At 47.6% G+C, this 22585-nt stretch overlaps 1 protein-coding gene across 1 annotated transcript; it reads left to right on the top strand.

Annotated features, from left to right (window-relative positions):
• Nucleotides 1–2876: 2876 nt before the first annotated feature.
• On the top strand, nucleotides 2877–22143 carry SELENBP1 (selenium binding protein 1). Its single transcript, XM_040054040.2, has 11 exons — nucleotides 2877–3976; nucleotides 6471–6527; nucleotides 6648–6760; nucleotides 8329–8514; nucleotides 9486–9606; nucleotides 10236–10418; nucleotides 12479–12657; nucleotides 15538–15616; nucleotides 17793–17914; nucleotides 19096–19188; nucleotides 21486–22143. Exons 1-11 carry the CDS (start codon nucleotides 3973–3975, stop codon nucleotides 21624–21626), a joined length of 1278 nt encoding a protein of 425 aa, XP_039909974.1. The 5' UTR covers nucleotides 2877–3972; the 3' UTR covers nucleotides 21627–22143.
• Nucleotides 22144–22585: the final 442 nt, after the last annotated feature.

Consider the following 22585-nt stretch of genomic DNA (forward strand, 5'->3'; position numbering starts at 1 on the left):
CCTCCTCCCGCCACCGCTTTGTGTACGGCGCGCTCCCGGCCCTGCCGCCTCCCCCCCCCCCCGCCTTCTTCTTCTTCATTCCCTCCTTCTCCCCCATTCCCGGGCGGTTCGAGCCGGTTCCACCGTCACCGATCTCCCCCCCCACCAAGCTCCATCTCCCACCGTCGTCGCTCCCACCCCCGGGGGGCTCCGGCTGCCTTCATCCCCCCGTTCTTCCCCGCGCCCCCCGCCTCACCTTCCTCAGCGCTGCCGCCGCTCGCTGCCGTGGGGCTCCGCCGACCCGCAGGGCGCGGGGACAGGTGGCATGAGCACCACCCCGCCTCGCCCCTCACACTTGGCGGGATGCTGAGGAGGAGGAGGAGGATGAAGATGATGGTGAAGAAGAAGAAGAAGGAATTATCCCTGGCTCTGCTCGCCCTCTGTACGTTGTGCCGGGGGGCGTCTCCGTGCTTGGCGTGCGTGTGGGGTTGTTGTTTTTTTTCCCCCCCCTCCCTTTCTCTACTTCGCCCCTCACGGAAAAGGAAGGAGGCGGGGGGGGAGGGGGGATTTATTAAAAAAATAAAAATAAAAAAAAAAAAGGTCGCCGGGCCCGGCGGGCTGATACAGGCGCGCGGCGCCCGCAGCCGCACCACACACACAACACACACACCACACACACACACAAAAAGGGGACCTGGCCGGCGGAGGGATACCGGTGACGTCACTTCCTCCTGCGCGCCGTGACGTCACGGGGCCGGGCCCTGAGGCGGCTGAGGGAGGGAAGGGGAAGGGCGGGAAAATGGCGCCGCCGGGTCGTGACCCCTCCCTCCCTCACGGCTTTTCCCCTCGCGGCTCCGCCAGGGTTTGCGGTTCTGAGGGCGTGAGGAGGAGAGGGAGAAGCGGCCGCTGCTGGCTGAGGGGATGTTCCCGGCCGCGCTGCGTTTGAGCGGCCCCAGAGCCCCTCAGGGCTGAGGGAGCTGTGAGGAGGGGTCGGCTCATGCAGGTGAGGGGTGGTCGGTGCTCGCTGTCCCAGAATTTCTCACCTGAGGGGAAAAAAAATGGAGATTTGAGGCGAAAAAACTCCCTGATGGAGTTGGGATTAGCGCTCCTTGACGTGTGCTCCCTGGTCAAAGTTGCTTCAGCTGAGGGGAAAAATTCCCCGCCTGAGCCAGTTCCAAAATGAGGGGAAATCGGCGTCTAAAATGAGGAAAATTAGCCCCCAAAAATGGGGGAAAGCAGCCCCAAAATGAGGAAAAACAACCCCCAAAAATGGGGGAAAGCAGCCCCAAAATGAGGAAAAACAACCCCCAAAAATAGGGGAAATCAGCCCCAAAATAAGGAAAAAACAGCGCAAAAAATGGGGAAAAACAGCCCCCAAAAATGGGGGGGAACAGGCAAGCATGAGGAAAAAACAGCCCCCAAAAATAGGGGGAAACCGCCCCAAAAATCGAGGAAAAAGCAGATCAAAAAACGGGGAAAAACAGGCCCTCAAAAATGAGGGAAACACAGGTGAAAAATGGGGGAAAAAACAGCCCCCAAAATGAGGGAAATCAGCCTAATAAATGGTTTTAAATTTTATAGCTACTTATGTTTCAAAATACGGTTTATGTTAAAAAAAAAGTTTGAAATCATTTCTAGTGGAAATATTTAAAGTTTCTTTTTATTTACTTATTTTCCTGTACCTTTAATGGATTATTAATTAATATTTCATTCATATTTCAAATTCAGATACGAATTTAACTGGATTTTTTTTTTCCCCCTTTCTCCTTTAGGGAACCAATTCCTGGCTGGAATTTCAAGGTCGAAAATCCGAATTTTCCCCGTTTCCTCCACCTTGGAAGACTCGAGCTCCAACATCTGGGAAAGAATCCATCAAAACAAGAGGAGGGGATTAATTAAGTGAATTTTACCTTTTATTATTAATTATTTTAAATACACAAAACACTTAAATACACTTTAAATCCTGCTTTAATTCCCATTTTCCCCCCACATTCCTCATGAAATTTGGGATGGGGCAGAAATTGAAGAGCCCTGAGCTCCCAAATTTTGCATTTTTTTTGGAGCAAACCCAAATTTTCAGTCCCACAACGAATTCCAGAGTAAAGTAAAAGAGATTTTTAGGGAACCTGGGGATAATTAAAGACTAATTAAGGCCTAATTAAGGAAGTTGTTCTGAGCCAAGGGAGATTTTTATCTCTGGAATAATTTGGATTTGGGATGAGCCCTTCCCACGCTTTTCGTGCTGCTAAAAATAGCAGTTGTTTAAATTAAAATCTCCTTTTTCCTGGTGCCAAAATGTTGATTAAAATAACGATTTAAAAAAAAAACCCAAATTTCCTCTTTGGGATGAGATTTAAGGAGAAAAATCGGGAATTCAGGACACACACAGGAGGTTTGGGGTTGTGGGAATGCTGGGGAAAGGAGGAGTTTGGGCTGAAAAATTCCCAAAAAAACCCGCCAAAACAGGGAAAAATCGTTCCAAAAATCAGGGGGAAAAGTCCCGAAAATTAGGGGAAAATTAGCCAAAAAATGGAGGGGAAACAGTAAAAAAGTGGGGGATCACAGCCCAAAAATGAGGGAAAATACCCAAAAATTGGAGTGAAAATAGCAAAAAAAAAAAAAGAAAGGGAAACAACCGTGGAATCATCCCCAAAATCCTGAATTTTTGACCCAAAACTCCTGGAATCATCCCCAAAATCCTGAATTTTTCAGCTAAAACTCCTGCAAAGATCCCCAAAATCCCGATTTTTTGACCCCAAACTCCTGGAATCATCCCCAAAATCCCCATTTTTTGACCCCAAACTCCTGGAATCATCCCCAAAATCCCAATTTTTTGACCCCAAACTCCCGGAATCATCCCCAAAATCCCGATTTTTTGACCCCAAACTCCCGGAATCATCCCCAAAATCCCCATTTTTTGACCCCAAACTCCCGGAATCATCCCCAAAATCCTGATTTTTTTGACCCCAAACTCCCAGAATCATCCCCAAAATCCCCATTTTTTTACCCCAAACTCCCAGAATCATCCCCAAAATCCCCATTTTTTTACCCCAAACTCCCGGAATCATCCCCAAAATCCCCATTTTTTGACCCCAAACTCCCAGAATCATCCCCAAAATCCCGATTTTTTCAGTTGAAACTCCTGCAAACCTCCCCAAAATCCCAATTTTTTGACCCAAAACTCCTGCAAACCTCCCCAAAATCCCGATTTTTTGACCCAAACTCCCAGAACCATCCCCAAAATCCCCATTTTTTGACCCAAAACTCCTGGAATCATCCCCAAAATCCTGAATTTTTTCAGCTAAAACTCCTGCAAAGATCCCCAAAATCCCGATTTTTTGACCCCAAACTGCCAGAATCATCCCCAAAATCCCAATTTTTTGACCCAAAACTCCTGCAAACCTCCCCAAAATCCTGATTTTTTCAGCTAAAACTCCTGCAAAGATCCTCAAAATCCCAAATTTTTGACCCAAAACTCCTGCAAACCCCAAAATCCTGATTTTTTCAGCTAAAACTCCTGCAAAGATCCTCAAAATCCCAATTTTTTGACCCCAAACTCCCGGAATCATCCCCAAAATCCCCATTTTTTGACCCCAAACTCCCAGAATCATCCCCAAAATCCCCATTTTTTGACCCCAAACTCCTGCAAACCTCCCCAAAATCCCCATTTTTTGACCCCAAACTCCTCCCTCCTTCGCCATTCCCAAATTCCCTCTCCGAGCTGGGGAAAAAAAACCAAAAAAACTCGGGATTAAAAGGGAATTTAAACCCCTCGGGAATTCCGCAGCCCGGGAGCTCCCCCCGCAATTCCAAGGTGGAATTTTGTTGTTTTTTTCCCTTTTCCCGGCTCCTCCCTCGGCTCCTCCTCCCCCAAATCCCTCCCACTTTTGGGGTGTTTTTTTTCCCCCCTCTGGATTTCCGAGCTTTTCCCGGCTGCTTTTCCCTAAAAACCCAAGGAAATTCCTGCAATTCCCATTCCCGGCCCGATCCAGGATGGGTAAGAGATCCCAAAAATCCCCCAAAATCCCGAAATAATCCCCAAAATATTCCCGGGATTTGCCGCTTTCGCCTTCCGGTGGGGGGGGTTTAAAGTCCAGCTTTTCCCTGGATTTAAATATTCCATAAAAAACCTCGCGGGTTTTAATTAAAAGCTGGAATTCCTTCGTTAAAATCCAATTTATTTTTTTTTCCCCTCCAATTAATTGGGAATTTTTAATCCCTTAAATATCTAAAAATTGAGGAAAACTCCTTGGAAAAGTAAAAAAAAAAAAACTTGGGAAAATCCTTCAGGGTCAGGATTGAGTTTTCCCTGATAATTTCTATATTTTTAGGGATAAATCCTGGATTTCCAGGATATTTTTCATGGGGTTTTTTTGAGGATAAAATCTCGGATTTCCAGGAGCTTTTTTTTCACTTTTTGGGCTCCGTGGGGGAAAAAAAAATGGGAGGGGCCAAAAACTTGGAAACTGTTTCCATGGGAATTCAAAACAGAGGGGGGAAAAAACAAAAAAAATCAGGAATTTGGGGATCAAATCCAGCCAAAAATGAGGAACTTTAACAACCAAAAAATCCGGATTTTCCTGGAATTTTTGTCCCTCTCCCGAGTGGAATTTTTTGGCTCCAAAGTCCTGGAAGTCGATTAAAAAATAACAACTTTGGGAATGATTGACAGACCTGGGAGCTCCCAAAGGAAAAATAAAAACTGGGAATTGGGGAAGGAAATAAATGAACTCCTCGGATTTCCTCGGGAATTTGGGGATTTTTGGGGAGAAGATTCCTGAAATTCCCATCGGTTTCATTTCAATAGGAATTTTAATTTGATTTTTTTTCCCCAAATTTAAGCCGGATTTTTCTGCCTGGAATTCGGAATGTTTTGATGTTAAACCTTGGAATTCCAAAGAAATTCCCCTTTTTTTTCCAGCTCTTGCCAAAATCCCGAATTTCTCCCTCCTAATTTGGCGCCTTGGGACAGCTCAGGGAGCCAAAAATTGGGATAAATTCCAATTATTTTCCCTGGAATGAGCAAATCCAAGGCCCAAAAATCGGGATAAAATCCAATTTTTTTTTTTTTTTTTTCCCCTGGAATGAAGGAAAGGAAAAACGCCAAAATTTGGGATAAAATCCACATTTTATTCCCTGGAATGAGCAAATCCAAGGCCCAAAAATAGCGATAAAATCCATTTTTTTTTTTTTTTCCCCTGGAATGAAGGAAAGGAAAAGGAAAAACACCAAAATTTGGGATAAAATCCACGTTTTATTCCCTGGAATGAGCAAATCCAAGGCCCAAAAATCGGGATAAAATCCAAATTTTTTTTTTTTTCCCCTGGAATGAAGGAAAGGAAAAACGCCAAAATTTGGGATAAAATCCACATTTTATTCCCTGGAATGAGCAAATCCAAGGCCCAAAAATAGCGATAAAATCCATTTTTTTTTTTTTTCCCCTGGAATGAAGGAAAGGAAAAACGCCAAAATTTGGGATAAAATCCACGTTTTATTCCCTGGAATGAGCAAATCCAAGGGCCAAAAATTGGGAATGGGGAACTGGGAATGAGAAATTCCATGGATTTAAGGCTGGAAAATGGGAATGAGAAATGAGGAACTGGGAATGGGGAATTCCACGGATTTAAAGTGGAAAATGAAAATTTAAAGTGGAAAATTAAAGTGGAAATGAACTGGGAATTCCACGGATTTAAGGCTGGGAATTGGGAATGGGGAATTGGGAATTCCACGGATTTAAGGCTGGAAAATGAAAATGAGGAACTGGGAATTCCACGGATTTAAGGCTGGGAATTGGGAATGAGGAATTAGGAACTGGGAGTGAGGAATTCCACGGATTTAAAGTGGAAAATGAAAATTTAAAGTGGAAATGAACTGGGAATTCCACGGATTTAAGGCTGGGAATTGGAAATGGGGAACTGGGAATTCCATGGATTTAAGGCTGGGAATTGGGAATGGGGAATTGGGAATTCCACGGATTTAAGGCTGGAAATTGGAAATGAGGAACTGGGAATTCCACAGATTTAAGGCTGGAAATTGGAAATGAGGAACTGGGAATTCCACGGATTTAAGGCTGGGAATTGGGAATGGGAATGAGAAATCCCATGGATTTAAGGCTGGAAAATAGAAATGAGGAATTGGGAATTCCACGGATTTAAGGCTGGAAAATGAAAATGAGGAACTGGGAATTCCATGGGTTTAAGGCTGGGAATTGGGAATGGGAATGAGATATTCCATGGATTTAAGGCTGGGAATTGGGAATGGGGAATTGGGAATTCCACGGATTTAAGGCTGGGAATTGGGAATGGGGAATTGGGAATTCCACGGATTTAAGGCTGGGAATTGGGAATGGGGAATTGGGAATTCCACGGATTTAAGGCTGGGAATTGAAAGCGAGGACTGGGAAATGAAGACCCGATGGAAGGCCCGACATTCCCGAGGTTTTTCCCGGGATTTTCGGGCCGCGGAACCGCCGGAATTCCCCCTTTTTCCAGCCGGGAAATGCGGAGCGTGCGGGCCGGGCTACGCCAGCCCTCTGGAAGCCATGAAAGGCAAGTGAATGCCAGAATTCCCGAATCCTGGAATTGCTTCGGCATCGGGGGAGGGAAAAGGGATTAAAAAAACGGGAAAAGCCGGAATTTGCGGGGATTTATCCCGAGTTTTGCCCTCAGGACCCCGGGAGGAGCTGCTGTACGTGCCCTGCATCTACCGGAACACCGGGATCGGCCTTCCCGACTTCCTGGCCACCGTGGATGTGGATCCCAACTCCCCTCAGTACTGCCAGGTGCGGGGATCCGGGGGAATCCGGGATCGAGAATCTGGGATCTCAAATCTGGGAAAATCCGGGAGAATCTGGGATCTCAAATCTGGGAGGATCCAGGAGGATCTGAGATCTCAAATTTGGGAAAATCTGGGAGGATCTGGGAAAATCGGGGATCCAGAATCTGGGAGGATCCAGGAGAATCCGGGATCCCAAATCTGGGAAAATACGGGAGGATCTGGGAAAATCTAGGATCTTAAACCTGGGAGGATCTGGGAAAATCTAGGATCTCAAATCTGGGAAAGTCTGGGAGGATCCAAGAGAATCCGGGATCCCAAATCTGGGAAAATCTGGGGGAATCTGGGATCTCAAATCTGGGAGAATCCGTGAGAATCTGGGATCTCAAATCTGGGAAAATCCAGGATCCCACCTCCTTCTCCAGCATTGCCAGAGACTGAAAACTGCAGGAAAACCCCAGAATTCCTGTTTTTTCCCAGTACCACCCCAGAATTCCTGTTTTTTCCCAGTACCACCCCAGAATTCCTGTGTTTCCCAGCAGAATTCCCGTGTTTCTCCCCAATACCACCCCAGAATTCCCATTTTTCCCTGGTCCCACCCCAGAATTCCGGCATTTCCCAGCAGAATTCCTGTGTTTTTCCCCATTACACCCCAGAATTCCCATTTTTCCCAGCAGAATTCCCATTTTTCCCAGCAGAATTCCCATTTTTCCCAGCAGAATTCCCATTTTCCCCAGGTGATCCATCGCCTGCCCATGCCGCACGTGGGCGACGAGCTGCACCACCCCAGAATTCCCATTTTTCCCAGCAGAATTCCCATTTTTCCCCAATACCACCCCAGAATTCCCATTTTTCCCCAATACCACCCCAGAATTCCCATTTTTCCCAGCAGAATTCCCATTTTTCCCCAATACCACCCCAGAATTCCCATTTTTTCCCCGGTCCCACCGCAGAATTCCCATTTTTCCCATCAGAATTCCCATTTTTCCCAGCAGAATTCCCATTTTTTCCCTGTTACACCCCAGAATTCCCATTTTTCCCAGCAGAATTCCCGTGTTTCTCCCCAATACCACCCCAGAATTCCCATTTTTCCCAGCAGAATTCCCATTTTTCCCCAATACCACCCCAGAATTCCCATTTTTCCCAGCAGAATTCCCATTTTTTCCCCGTTACACCCCAGAATTCCCATTTTTCCCAGCAGAATTCCCATTTTTCCCAGCAGAATTCCCATTTTTCCCAGCAGAATTCCCATTTTTTCCACATCACACCCCAGAATTCCCATTTTCCCCCGTTACACCCCAGAATTCCCATTTTTCCCCAATACCACCCCAGAATTCCCATTTTTTCCCAATACCACCCCAGAATTCCCATTTTTCCCAGCAGAATTCCCATTTTCCCCAGGTGATCCATCGCCTGCCCATGCCGCACGTGGGCGACGAGCTGCACCACCCCAGAATTCCCATTTTTCCCCAATACCACCCCAGAATTCCCATTTTTCCCAGCAGAATTCCCATTTTTTCCCTGTTACACCCCAGAATTCCCATTTTTCCCTGCAGAATTCCCGTTTTTCCCCAGGTGATCCATCGCCTGCCCATGCCGCACGTGGGCGACGAGCTGCACCACTCGGGCTGGAACAGCTGCAGCAGCTGCCACGGGGACCCCGGCAAATCCCGGGATTTCCTCATCCTGCCCGCCCTCGCCTCCTCCCGCATCTACGTCGTGGACGTCCGCAGCGACCCCCGGGCGCCGCGCCTCCACAAGGTTCCGGAATTTTCCAGCTTTTATCCCGCTTTTTCCCTGCTTTTTCCCGCTTTTTCCTGCTTTTTCCCCGCTTTTTTCCCGCTTTTTCCCCACTCTTTCCCAATTTTTCCCAATTTTCCCCGATTTTTCCCACTTTTTTCTCAACTTTTCCCACTTTTTTCTCAATTTTTCCCACTTTTTCCCCCTGTTTTCCCCACTTTTTTCCCCCTTTCTTTCCCAATTTTCCCACTTTTTTCCACTTTTTTCCCCCGATTTTTTTTCCACTTTATTCCTGGTTTTTTTCCCCCCCCTTTTTTCCCCTTCCCCCCCCCTTTTTTTTAAGTTTTCCCCCTTTTTCCCCTGATTCTTTTCCCCATTTTTCCCCTGATTTTTCCCCCGATTTTTCCTCTGATTTTTCCCCTGTTTTTTCCCCTGTTTTTTCCCCTGATTTTTCCCCCGATTTTTCCCGATTTTTCCCGATTTTTCCTCTGATTTTTCCTCTGATTTTTCCCCTGATTTTTCCCCCGATTTTTCCCGATTTTTCCCGATTTTTCCCGATTTTTCCTCTGATTTTTCCTCTGATTTTTCCCCTGATTTTTCCCCTGATTTTTTCCCGATTTTTTCCCGATTTTCCCCTGATTTTTCCCCCAATTTTTCCCAACTTTTCCCCATTTTTCCCCCGATTTCTCCCCTGATTTCTCCCCTGATTTCTCCCCTGATTTTTCCCCTGATTTTTCCCCTGATTTTTCCCCTGATTTTTCCCCCGATTTTTCCCAATTTTTCCCGATTTTCCCCGTTTTTTCCCGATTTTTCCCCCGATTTTCCCCCCGATTTTTCCCCCGATTTTTCCCCCGATTTTTCCCCCGATTTTTCCCGTTTTTTCCCCCGATTTTCCCGATTTTTCCCGATTTTTCCCCTGTTTTTTCCCCATTTTTCCCCCTATTTTTCCCCCGATTTTTCCCCCGATTTTCCCGATTTTCCCGCTTTCCCAGGTGGTGGAAGCTGAGGAGCTGTCGCGCAAGGCGGGCGCCGCGTTCCCGCACACCTCGCACTGCCTGGGCTCCGGGGAGATCCTCATCAGCTGCCTGGGGGATCCGCAGGGCAACGGCAAAGGTCCGCAAAATCCCGGAAAAATCCGGAATTTCCCGGCTGTTTTTAGCGCATTCCGGTGGTTTTACATCGATTTTCCAGGGGGTTTTCTGTTCTGTTCCCTATTAAAAAAATCGGGAAGGATTTGTAGGATCTTTCCCTATTAAACAAAAGCAAATAAAAGAAATTATTCCTTAATTAAGAGAGGAAAGTGAATCCATGGTAATAATGATAATAATAATAATGATAATAAATTTTAAAAATTTAATATCTTTTAAAAAAATCTCTGATTTCCTTAATTTAAACCTCACTAAATCCAATTTTTTTTTTGTTTTTTGGGAATTTTTTCCAGGCACAGTAAGAATAATAATAATAATAATAATAACAACAATTTTACAACAAATAAAGTCCAATAAACTTTTAAAAAATCTCTAATTTTCTTAATTTAAACCTCACTAAATCCAAATTTTTTTTGTTTTCTTGGGAATTTTTTCCAGGCACTTTCATCCAGGCACAACAATAATAATAATAATATTAATAACAATAATTTTACAACAAATAAAGTCCAATAAACTTTAAAAAAATCTCTAATTTCCTTAATTTAAACCTCACTAAATCCAATTTTTTTTTTATTTTTTGGGCCTTTTTTCCAGGCACTTTCGTGCTCCTGGACGCAGAAACCTTCGAAGTGAAGGGGAATTGGGAAGAAGGAGGAGAAATCCCCGAGCTGGGTTACGACTTCTGGTACCAGCCCCGGCACAACGTCCTGCTCAGCACCGAGTGGGGCGTCCCCAGGGCCCTGGAGCGCGGCTTCCGCCCCCAGGACGTGCAGGAAGGTCGGGAAATCCCAAAATTCCCAAAAATTCCCAAAATTCCAAAAAATTCCCAAAAATTCCCCCAAATTCCCGTGTTTTGGAGCAAAAAATCCAATTTTTTTCCCCAAAAAATCGCTTTTTTAAGAGCAAAAATTCCTCAAAAATTCCATTTTTTACAGCAAAACTTCCTCCAAAATTCCATTTTTCGCAGCAGAAATTCCACAAAAAATCGCTTTCTTTAGAGTGGAAATTCGTAAAAAATTGGATTTTTTGGAGCAGAAATTCCTCCAAAATTCCATTTTCTACCGCAAAAAATCCTCCAAAATTCCAGTGTTTTGGAGCCAAAATTCCATTTTTTACAGCGGAAATCCCAAAAAAATTCCCCAAAATTCCCCAAACATTCCCCAAACATTTCGGAACGTTCCGGAACACCCCGGAGCTGCGTTACGATTTCTGGTACCAGCCCCAGCACAACGTCCTGCTCAGCACCGAGTGGGGCGTCCCCAGGGCCCTGGAGCGCGGCTTCCGCCCCCAGGACGTGCAGGAAGGTCGGGAAATCCCGGAATTCCCAAAAAGTCCCAAAAAGTCCCAAAAAATTCCCAAAAATTCCCCAAAATTCCCGTGTTTTGGAGCAAAAAATCCAATTTTTTTCCCCAAAAAATCGCTTTTTTAAGAGCAAAAATTCCTCAAAAATTCCATTTTTTACAGCAAAACTTCCTCCAAAATTCCATTTTTTGCAGCAGAAATTCCACAAAAAATCGCTTTCTTTAGAGTGGAAATTCGTAAAAAATTGGATTTTTTGGAGCAGAAATTCCTCCAAAATTCCATTTTCTACCGCAAAAATTCCTCCAAAATTCCGGTGTTTTGGAGCCAAAATTCCATTTTTTACAGCGGAAATCCCAAAAAAATTCCCCAAAATTCCCGTCGCCATTCCCGTTATTCCCGCGTCATTCCCATCACCATTCCCGCGCCATTCCCATCGCCATTCCCGTCGCCATTCCCGTCATTCCCGTCATTCCCGTCGCCATTCCCGTCGCCATTCCCGTTATTCCCATCTCCATTCCCATCGCCATTCCCACGCCATTCCCATTATTCCCGTCGCCATTCCCGTCGCCATTCCCGTCGCCATTCCCGTCGCCATTCCCGTCGCCATTCCTGTCGCCATTCCCGTCGCCATTCCCGTTATTCCCGTTGCCATTCCCGTTATTCCCGGTGCCATTCCCATTATTCCCGTGCCATTCCCATCACCATTCCCGTCACCATTCCCGCACCATTCCCATCTCCATTCCCGTCGCCATTCCCATCACCATTCCCATCACCATTCCCGTCACCATTCCCATCACCATTCCCATCTCCATTCCCGTCACCATTCCCATCACCATTCCCATCACCATTCCCGTCACCATTCCCATCACCATTCCCATCACCATTCCCATCACCATTCCCATCACCATTCCCATCGCCATTCCCGTCGCCATTCCCGTTATTCCCGTCGCCATTCCCGTTATCCCCGCGCCATTTCCGTCATTCCCGCACCATTCCCGTCTCCATGTCCCACGCAGGGCTCTACGGGCGGCACCTCAACGTCTGGGACTGGCGGCGGCGGCACCTGCGGCATTCCCGTTATTCCCGTCGCCATTCCCGTTATTCCCTTCCCCATTCCCGTTATTCCCGTCGCCATTCCCGTCGCCATTCCCATCACCATTCCCGTTATTCCCAGTGCCATTCCCGTCGCCATTCCCATCGCCATTCCCGTTATTCCCGTCGCCATTCCCATCACCATTCCCGCGCCATTCCCGTTATTCCCGCGCCATTCCCGCGCCATTCCCACGCCATTCCCATCGCCATTCCCGCGCCATTCCCGTCTCCATGTCCCGCGCAGGGCTCTACGGGCGGCACCTCAACGTCTGGGACTGGCGGCGGCGGCGCCTGCGGCATTCCCGTCGCCATTCCCGCGCCATTCCCGTCATTCCCATCGCCATTCCCGTCGCCATTCCCACGCCATTCCCGTCATTCCCATCGCCATTCCCGTTGCCATTCCCGTTATTCCCGTCGCCATTCCCGTCTCCGTGTCCGCGCAGGGCTCTACGGGCGGCACCTCAACGTCTGGGACTGGCGGCGGCGGCGCCTGCGGCAGCGCCTGGACCTGGGCGCGGGCTCTGTGCCGCTGGAGATCCGCTTCCTGCACCGGCCCTGCGCCGCCCGCGGCTTCGTGGCCTGCGCCCTCAGCGGGGACGTGCGCGCCTTCCGCGGCGACGCGGTGAATTCCCGGGGAAAACGCGGGAAATCGGGGAAAATCGGGAATTTTACGGGAAATTCTGGGGTTTTTAGAGCAGAATTGGCCCAAAATCGGGGCTTTTTCCCCTCAGATTCTTGGGGGTTTTCATGGATTTTTTTGCGGTTTTAGGCATTTTTTCCACAGAATCTTGAGGTTTTCCAAGGAGTTCCTGGGTTTTTAGGGATTTTTCCATGGGTTTCTTGGAGTTTTTAGGGCTTTTTCCGTTGAAATCCTGGGTTTCGTTTCCCGGCAATTCAGGGCAAAACCTGCCAGGACTCGGGGCTTTTTCCCTGGGATTCTCGGGGTTTTCCAAGGAATTCCCGGGGTTTAGGTTTGTTTTCCATGGAATTCTTTGAGTTTTCCATGGAATTCCCGGAGTTTTCCATGGATTTCCTGGATTTTTAGGGTTTTTTCCGTTGAAATCTTGGATTTCATTTCCCGGCAATTCAGGGCAAAACCTGCCAGGACTTGGGGCTTTTTCCCTGGAATTCTCGGGGTTTTTCCTTGAAATTCTGGGGGATTCAGAGATTTTTCTGTGGAGTCTTGGAGTTTTCCATGGAATTCCTAGGTTTTTAGGGATTTTTCCATGAATTTTTTGGGGATTTTCGGCTTTTTCCATTGAATTCTTGGGTTTCATTTCCCGGCAATTCAGGGCAGAACCTGCCAGGACTTGGGGCTTTTTCCCTGGAATTCTCGGGGTTTTCCAAGGAATTCCCGGGGTTTAGGTTTGTTTTCCATGGAATTCTTAGGGTTTTCCGTGGAATTCCTGGGTTTTAGGGGTTTTTTCCATGGAATTCTTGGAGTTTTTAGGGGTTTTTCCGTTGAAATCCTGGGTTTCGTTTCCGGGCAATTCAGGGCAAAACCTGCCAGGACTCGGGGCTTTTTCCCTGGAATTCTCGGGGTCTTCCAAGGAATTCCCGGGGTTTAGGTTTGTTTTCCATGGAATTCTTAGGGTTTTCCGTGGAATTCCTGGGTTTTAGGGGTTTTTTCCATGGAATTCTTGGAGTTTTTAGGGGTTTTTCCGTTGAAATCCTGGGTTTCGTTTCCCGGCAATTCAGGGCAAAACCTGCCAGGACTTGGGGCTTTTTCCCTGGAATTCTCGGAGTTTTGGGGTGAAATCCACTGGGAACTGGGGTTTTTTTCCATGGAATTCCAGGAATTTCAGGGTTTTCCCATGGAATTCCAGGGATTTCGGGTTTTTTCCCATGGAATTCCCGGGCATTTGGGTTTTTTCCGGGCTCCGTGCCGCTGGAGATCCGCTTCCTGCACCGGCCCTGCGCCGCCCGCGGCTTCGTGGCCTGCGCCCTCAGCGGGGACGTGCGCGCCTTCCACGGCAACGCGGTGAATTCCCGGGGAAAACGCGGGAAATCGGGGAAAATCGGGAATTTTCTGGGCGAAATTTGCCCAAAATCGGGGCTTTCTCCCCTCAGATTCTTGGGATTTTCCAAGGAATTCCTGGGGTTTTCCAAGGAATTCCTGGGGTTTAGGTTTGTTTTCCGTGGAATTCTTAGAGTTTTCCACGTAATTCCTGGAGTTTTCCATGGATTTCCTGGATTTTTTGGGTTTTTTCCATTGAAATCTTGGATTTCATTTCCCGGCAATTCAGGGCAAAACCTGCCAGGACTCGGGGCTTTTTCCCTGGGATTCTCGGGGTTTTTCCTTGAAATTCTGGGGGATTCAGAGATTTTTCTGTGGAGTCTTGGAGTTTTCCATGGAATTCCTGGGTTTTTTGGGATTTTTCCATGAAATTTTTGGGGATTTTCGGCTTTTTCCATTGAATTCTTGGGTTTCGTTTCCCGGCAATTCAGGGCAAAACCTGCCAGGACTTGGGGCTTTTTCCCCGGAATTCTTGGGGTTTTCCAAGGAATTCCCGGGGTTTAGGTTTGTTTTCCATGGAATTCTTAGGGTTTTCCAAGGAATTCCTGGGTTTTAGGGTTTTTTCCATGGAATTCTTGGAGTTTTTAGGGGTTTTTTCCATTGAAATCCTGGGTTTTGTTTCCCGGCAATTCAGGGCAAAACCTGCCAGGACTTGGGGCTTTTTCCCTGGAATTCTCGGGGTCTTCCAAGGAATTCCTGGGGTTTTCTGTGGAATTCCCAGGGTTTAGGTTTGTTTTCCATGGAATTCTTAGAGTTTTCCATGGAATTCCCGGAGTTTTCCATGGTTTTCCGGGGTTTTTAGGGTTTTTTCCATTGAAATCTTGGATTTCATTTCCCGGCAATTCAGGGCAAAGCCTGCCAGGACTTGGGGCTTTTTCCCTGGAGTTCTCGGGGTTTTCCACAGAATTCCGGGGTTTTTTTTTAGGGATTTTTCCCACGTTTTATCATCCTGAACAGGGAAATCCATCAGTTCTACAAAATCCCCGCGAATTCCCAGGATTTTGGGGCAAAACCTGCAGGAATTGGGGCTTTTCCCATGGAATTCCTGGATTTTTAGGGGTTTTTTTCCTTGGAATTGGGGCTTTTCCCATGGAATTCCTGGATTTTTAGGGAGTTTCCCATGGAATTCCTGAATTTCTGGGGTTTTTTTCCATGGAATTCCTGGATTTTTAGGGTTTTTTTTCCCTTGGAATTGGGGCTTTTCCCATGGAATTCCTGGATTTTTAGGGAGTTTCCCATGGAATTCCTGAATTTTTGGGGTTTTTTTCCATGGAATTCCTGGATTTTTAGGGAGTTTCCCATGGAATTCCTGAATTTTGGGGTTTTTTTTCCATGGAATTCCTGGATTTTTAGGGCTTTTCCCATGGAATTCCTGGGTTTTTAGTGAAATCTCCAAGGTTTTGTCGCGGTGGGATCGCAGGGTGGGGGCGGATATTCCAGGAATTTTGGGAATTTTGGGATAATTCCCGGGATTTCTTCCCTCAGGAAGGAGAATGGGAAGTGGAGAAAGTGATCCAGGTGCCCAGCAAGAAAGTCCAGGGGTGGCTGCTCCCGGAGATGCCAGGTCAGTGGGAAAAATCCGGGAAAAATCCGGGGAAATTTGGGAATTTCCTCACGGATCCGGAGCGGAATTCGATCCTTGAGTGGCCAAAAATCCCAGATTTTCGGGGGAGGTTTAATTTTGTTTTTAACGGAGGATTTGGGATCTGCTCCGTGCTCGGGCTGGGATTGTCCTGGAAAATCCTTGGGAATTTGGGTCTGGATTGGCTCTGGAATGATCCTGGGGATGCTGGAATTGCTCCAAGGTGAATTTTCCAGGAAAACCTTTGGCAATTTGGGTCTGGATTTGCTTCTGCAATAATTCCCAAGGTCAGTTTTCCATGAAAATCCTTGGAATTTGGGTCTGGATTGGCTCCATCCCTTTTTTATCTCCATAAAAGCCCTGGAATTTGAGTCTGGATTTGCTCAGGGATTCCAGGGATCCTCTCAGGAATTCCAGGGATCCTCTCAGGAATTCCAGGAGCTCTCTCAGGAATTCCAGGAGCTCTCTCAGGAATTCCAGACCAATTCCCAAGGTCGATTCTCCGTAAAAATCCTCGGAATTGGAATTCCAGGGGTCCTCTCAGGAATTCTGCAGTAATTCCCAAGGTCAATTCTCCATGAAAATCCTTGGAATTGGAATTGCTCAGGAATTCCAGGAGCTCTCTCAGGAATTCCAGGGATCCTCTCAGCAATTCCAGACCAATTCCCAAGGTTGATTCTCCATAAAAATCCTTGGAATTGGAATTGCTCAGGAATTCCAGGAGCTCTCTCAGGAATTCCAGACCAATTCCCAAGGTTGACTTTCCATGAAAATCTTTGGAATTTGGGCCTGGATTTGCTGAGGAATTCCAGGAGCTCTCTCAGCAATTCCAAGGATCCTCTCAGGAATTCCAGACCAATTCCCAAGGTCGATTCTCCATAAAAATCCTTGAAACTGGGATTCCAGGAGTTCTCTCTCAGGAATTTGCTCAGGAATTCTGCAATTCTCCATGAAAATCCTTGGAATTGGAATTGCTGAGGAATTCCAGGAGCTCTCTCAGCAATTCCAGGGATCCTCTCAGGAATTCCAGACCAATTCCCAAGGTTGATTCTCCATAAAAATCCTTGGAATTGGAATTCCAGGGATCCTCTCAGGAATTCCAGGAATGCCAGGAGCCCTCTCAGGAATTCCGGGGATCCTCTCAGCAATTCCAGCCCAATCCCCAGGATCCATTTTCTCCTCCCCTGCCGCTTTTCCGCCGTTCCCCCCGCGGGATTTCCGGGTTTTTCCCGGGTTTTTCCCGGGTTTTTCCCGGGTTTTTCCCAGGGTTTTTCCCGGGGTTTTCCCGGGGTTTTCCCGGGGTTTTCCCGGGGTTTTTCCCGGGGTTTTTCCGGGTTTTTCCCGGGGTTTTTCCCGGGGTTTTCCCGGGGTTTTCCCGGGTTTTTCCCGGGGTTTTTCCCAGGTTTTCCCGGGGTTTTTCCCGGGGTTTTCCCGGGGTTTTCCCGGGTTTTTCCCGGGTTTTTCCTGGGGTTTTTCCCGGGGTTTTTCTGGGTTTTTCCCGGGGTTTTTCCCGGGGTTTTTCCCGGGGTTTTTGCGGTTTTTTCCCGGGTTTTTCCCGGGTTTTCCCGGGTTTTTCCCGGGGTTTTTCCCGGGGTTTTTCCCGGGGTTTTCCCGGGTTTTTCCCGGGTTTTTCCCGGGGTTTTCCCGGGGTTTTTCCGGGGTTTTTCCCGGGGTTTTTCCCGCGTTTTCCCCAGGTTTTTCCCGGGGTTTTTCCCGGGGTTTTTCCCGGGGTTTTTCCCGGGGTTTTTCCCGGGGTTTTTCCCAGGTTTTCCCGGGGTTTTTCCCGGGGTTTTTCCGGGGTTTTTCCCGGGGTTTTTCCCGGGGTTTTTCCCGGGGTTTTTCCCGGGGTTTTCCCGGGGTTTTCCCGGGGTTTTTCCCGGGGTTTTTCCGGGGTTTTTCCCGGGGTTTTTCCCGGATTTTTCCCGGGGTTTTTCCCGGGGTTTTTCCCGGGTTTTTCCCGGGGTTTTTCCCGGGGTTTTCCCGGGGTTTTTCCAGGGTTTTTCCCGGGGTTTTTCCCAGGTTTTCCCGGGGTTTTCCCGGGTTTTTTCCCGGGGTTTTTCCCGGGTTTTTCCCGGGTTTTTTCCCGGGGTTTTTCCCGGGTTTTCCCGGTTTTTCCCGGCTCCCGTTCCCAGCTTTCCCCCGGGATCCCCTCCGGCAGCGCTGATCACGGACATCCTGCTCTCCCTGGACGACCGCTTCCTGTTCCTCAGCTGCTGGCTGCACGGGGACGTGCGCCAGTACGACGTCTCCGATCCCGGGAATCCCCGGCTGGTGGGGCAGGTGAGGGGGGAAAAAATTCCATAAGGAATCCCAGGCTGGTGGGGCAGGTGAGGGGGAAAAATTCCAGGGGGAAAAATTCCATAGGGAAAAATTCCAGAGGGAATCCCAACCTGGTGAGGCAGGTGAGGGGGAAAAATTCCAGAGGGAAATTCCATAGGGAAAAATTCCACAGGGAATCCCAGGGTGGTGGGGCAGGTGAAGGGGAATTCCAGGGGGAAAATTCCACAGGGAAAAATTCCATAGGGAAAAATTCCATAGGGAAATTCCATAGGGAAAATTCCATAGGGAAAAATTCCATAGGGAAAAATTACACGGGAAAAATTCCATAGGGAATCCCCAGCTGGTGGGGCAGGTGAGGGGGAAATTCCATAGGGAAAATTCCATAGGGAAAAATTCCACAGGGAATCCCAGGCTGGTGGGGAAGGTGATGGGGGAATTCCACAGGGAAATTCCACAGGGAAAAATTCCACAGGGAAAATTCCATAGGGAAATTACACATGAAAATTTCCATAAGGAATCCCAACCTGGTGGGGCAGGTGAGGGGGAAAATTCCAGGGGAAAATTCCATAGGGAAAAATTCCATAGGGAATCCGCGGCTGGTGGGGCAGGTGAGGGGGAAAAATTCCAGAGGGGAAAATTCCATAGGAAAAATTCCAGAGGGAAAAATTCCAGAGGAAAAATTCCACAGGGAATCCCAGGCTGGTGGGGAAGGTGATGGGGGAATTCCACAGGGAAATTCCATAGGGGAAAAGTTCCATAGGGAAAAATTACATGGGAAAATTTCCATAGGGCATCCCCGGCTGGTGGGGCAGGTGAGGGGGAAAAATTCCAGGGGGAAAAATTCCATAGGGAAAATTCCATAGGGAAAAATTCCATAGGGAAAAATTCCAAAGGGAAAAATTCCAGAGGGAATCCCAGACTGGTGGGGCAGGTGAGGAGGAAACATTCCAGAGGGAAAAAAATTCCATAGGGAATCCCCAGCTGGTGGAGCAGGTGAGGGGGAAAAATTCCAGGGGGAAATTCCACAGGGAAATCCCCCAAAAAATCAAAAAATCCCCAATAAAATCCCCAATAAAAATCCCCCAAAATCCCAATAAACCCCCCCCGGTTCCCCGGCGCATTCCCGCTCTCCTCTGGATCCCTTTGCTGGTTTTCCCCGGATTTTTGGGAATTCTTTCCAGGTGTTTTTGGGCGGCAGCCTCTGCCGGGGGAGCGGCGTCACCGTGCTGGAGGATCCCGAGCTGCCGCAGCCGCCGGAGCCCTGCGTGGTGCAGGTGAGAATTCCCAAAATTTCCATTCCCAAAATTTCCATTCCCAAAGATTTCATTCCCAAAGTTCCATTCCCTGCCGGAGCCCTGCGTGGTGCAGGTGAGAATTCCCAAAGTTTCCATTCCCAAAATTTCCATTCCCTGCCGGAGCCCTGCATGGTGCAGGTGAGAATTCCCAAAATTTCCATTCCCAAAGTTCCATTCCCTGCCAGAAGCCTGAGTGGTGCAGGTGAGAATTCCCGAGGTTTCCATTCCCAGAATTTCCCTTCCCAAAGTTTCTGTTCCCAAAGATTTCATTCCCAATGTTCCATTCCTAAAGTTCCCATTCCCAAAGTTCCATTCCCAAAATGAAATCCCAAAGATTTCATTCCCAAAGTTCCATTCCCAATGTTCCATTCCCCAAATTTCCCTTCCCAAAGTTTCCATTCCCAAAGATCTCATTCCCAAAATTTCCATTCCCTGCCAGAGCCCTGCGTGGTGCAGGTGAGAATTCCCAAAATTTCCATTCCCAAAGATTCCATTCCCAAAATTTCCATTCCCAAAGATTTCATTCCCAAAGTTCCATTCCCTGCCGGAGCCCTGCGTGGTGCAGGTGAGAATTCCCAAAATTTCTGTTCCCAAAATTTCCATTCCCAAATCTTTTTTATTCCCGAATCTTTTTTATTCCCAATTTTCTTTTTTCCCAGATTTTTTATTCCCAGATTTCTTGTTTCCCAAGTTCTCTTGTTTCCCAAGTTCTTTTTTCCCCCAGATTTTTTAATGCCCAATTTTCTTTTATCCCAGGTTTTTTACGCCCAGATTTTGGTTTTCCCGGATTTTTTCCCCCACATTTTTTTCCCTCGGAATTCCAGGGCAAGAAGATTCCAGAGGGGTCCAAAACCAAAAAATTCCCAAAAATCCCAAACCCTTCATCCTCCGCTCCCTGCCTCCGACCATCTCAGCACTCCTTTTTTGAGACAAAATTCCCAAAAAATTCCCATTTCCTCCCCAAAACCCGGGATTTCCCCTCCCAAATCTGGGATTTCCTCTCCCAAATTTGGGATTTCCGAGTTCCCTGATGGAATTTTCCCAGAATTCCGGGGCAAGAAGATTCCAGAGGGGTCCAAACCCAAAAAATTCCAGCAAATCCCAAACCCTTCATCCTCCGTTCCCTGCCTCCGACCATCTCGGCGCTGCTTTTTTGAGACAAAATTCCCAAAAAATTCCCATTTCCTCTCCAAAATCCGGGATTTCCCCTCCCAAATCCGAGATTTCCGAGTTCCCTGATGGAATTTTCCCGGAATTCCAGGGCAAGAAGATTCCAGAGGGGTCCAAAACCAAAAAATTCCCAAAAATCCCAAACCCTTCATCCTTCCTTCCCTGCCTCCGACCATCTCAGCGCTCCTTTTTCGAGACAAAATTCCCGAAAAATTCCCATTTCCTCCCCAAAACCTGGGATTTCCCCTCCCAAATTTGGGATTTTACCTCCCAAATCCGGGATTTCCGAGTTCCCTGATGGAATTTTCCCAGAATTCCGGGGCAAGAAGATTCCAGAGGGGTCCAAAACCAAAAAATTCCCAAAAATCCCAAACCCTTCATCCTCCATTCCCTGACTCCAACCATTTCATGATGCAAAATTCCCAAAAAGTTTCCATTTCCTCTCCAAAATCCGGGATTTCCCCTCCCAAAATCCAAGATTTTGGAATTCCTGGATTATCCCATCCAAAAATTCCAGCAAATCCCAGACCCTTCATCCTCCATTCCCTGCCTCCGATGATTTCAGTGCGGTTCTGATGCAAAATTCCCAAAAAATTTCCATTTCCTCCCCAAAACCCGGGATTTCCCCTCCCAAATTTGGGATTTCCGAGTTCCCTGATGGAATTTTCCCGGAATTCCAGGGCAAGAAGATTCCAGAGGGGTCCAAAACCAAAAAATTCCCAAAAATCCCAAACCCTTCATCCTTCCTTCCCTGACTCCAACCATCTCAGCACTCCTTTTTTGAGACAAAATTCCCCCAAAATTCCCATTTCCTCCCCAAAATCCGGGATTTCCCCTCCCAAATTTGGGATTTTCCCTCCCAAAATCCGGGATTTCCGAGTTCCCTGATGGAATTTTCCCGGAATTCCGGGGCAAGAAGATTCCAGAGGGGTCCAAAACCAAAAAATTCCAGCAAATCCCAAACCCTTCATCCTCCGTTCCCTGCCTCCAACCATTTCATGATGCAAAATTCCCAAAAAATTCCCATTTCCTCCCCAAAACCCGGGATTTCCCCTCCCAAATTTGGGATTTCCGAGTTCCCTGATGGAATTTTCCCGGAATTCCAGGGCAAGAAGATCCCGGGGGGTCCCCAGATGCTGCAGCTGAGCCTGGATGGGAAGCGGCTCTACGTGAGCACGTCCCTGTACAGCGCCTGGGACCGGCAGTTCTACCCCGACCTCGTCAGGTCAGCGCTAATTAGTCACTAATTAATCATTCATTAACCATTTATTAGTCATTAATTACCCGATCATTAGCCGTTAATCCGGGTATTAATTGGCTCTACGTGAGCACGTCCCTGTACAGCGCCTGGGACCGGCAGTTCTACCCCGACCTCGTCAGGTCAGCGCTAATTAGTCACTAATTAATCATTCATTAACCATTTATTAGTCATTAATTACCCGATCATTAGCCGTTAATCCGGGTATTAATTGGCTCTACGTGAGCACGTCCCTGTACAGCGCCTGGGACCGGCAGTTCTACCCCGACCTCGTCAGGTCAGCGCTAATTAGTCACTAATTAATCACTCATTAGCCGTTAATCCGGGTATTAATTGGCGTTTGCTGGCTCCTGGGTGTCGATCTGCTCGTTAATTGCTGATTAATTGCTCGTTAATGGGCGGGTTGGGGACCGGTTGTTGTGTTGTTGTTGTGTTGTTGTTGATTTATCCGGGGCTTGACGATTGGTTGTTAATTGGTTGTTAATTGGTTGTTAATTGGGTGTTAATTGGTTGTTAATTGGGTGTTGAGTGCTTTTTCCCAGCCCAAAACCCTTTTCCCAAATCCTTTTCCCAATCCCAACTCCTCTTCCCAAACCATTTCCCAATCCCAAATCCTCTTCCCAATCCCAAATCCTCTCCCCAATCCCTTTTCCCTCTCTCTCGTCCCTTTTCCCAATCCCAAATCCTTTTCCCAATCCCTTTTCCCAATTCCTCTTGTCCCTTTTCCAATCCCTTTTCCCACCCCAAACACTTTTCCCTGTCTTTGTCCCTTTTCCCAATCCCAAACCCTTTTCCCAATCCCTTTCCCCTCTCTCTCTTGTCCCTTTTCCCAATCCCTTCTCCCACCCCAATCCCTTTTCCCAATCCCGAATTCTTTTCCCAACCCCTTTTCCCAGTCCCTCTTGTCACTTTTCCCACCCCTTTTTCCCAATCCCTTCTCCCACCCCA

Source organism: Hirundo rustica, unplaced genomic scaffold (genome assembly GCF_015227805.2).
Source record: "Hirundo rustica isolate bHirRus1 unplaced genomic scaffold, bHirRus1.pri.v3 scaffold_360_arrow_ctg1, whole genome shotgun sequence".
Classification (NCBI taxonomy): Eukaryota; Metazoa; Chordata; class Aves; order Passeriformes; family Hirundinidae; genus Hirundo; species Hirundo rustica.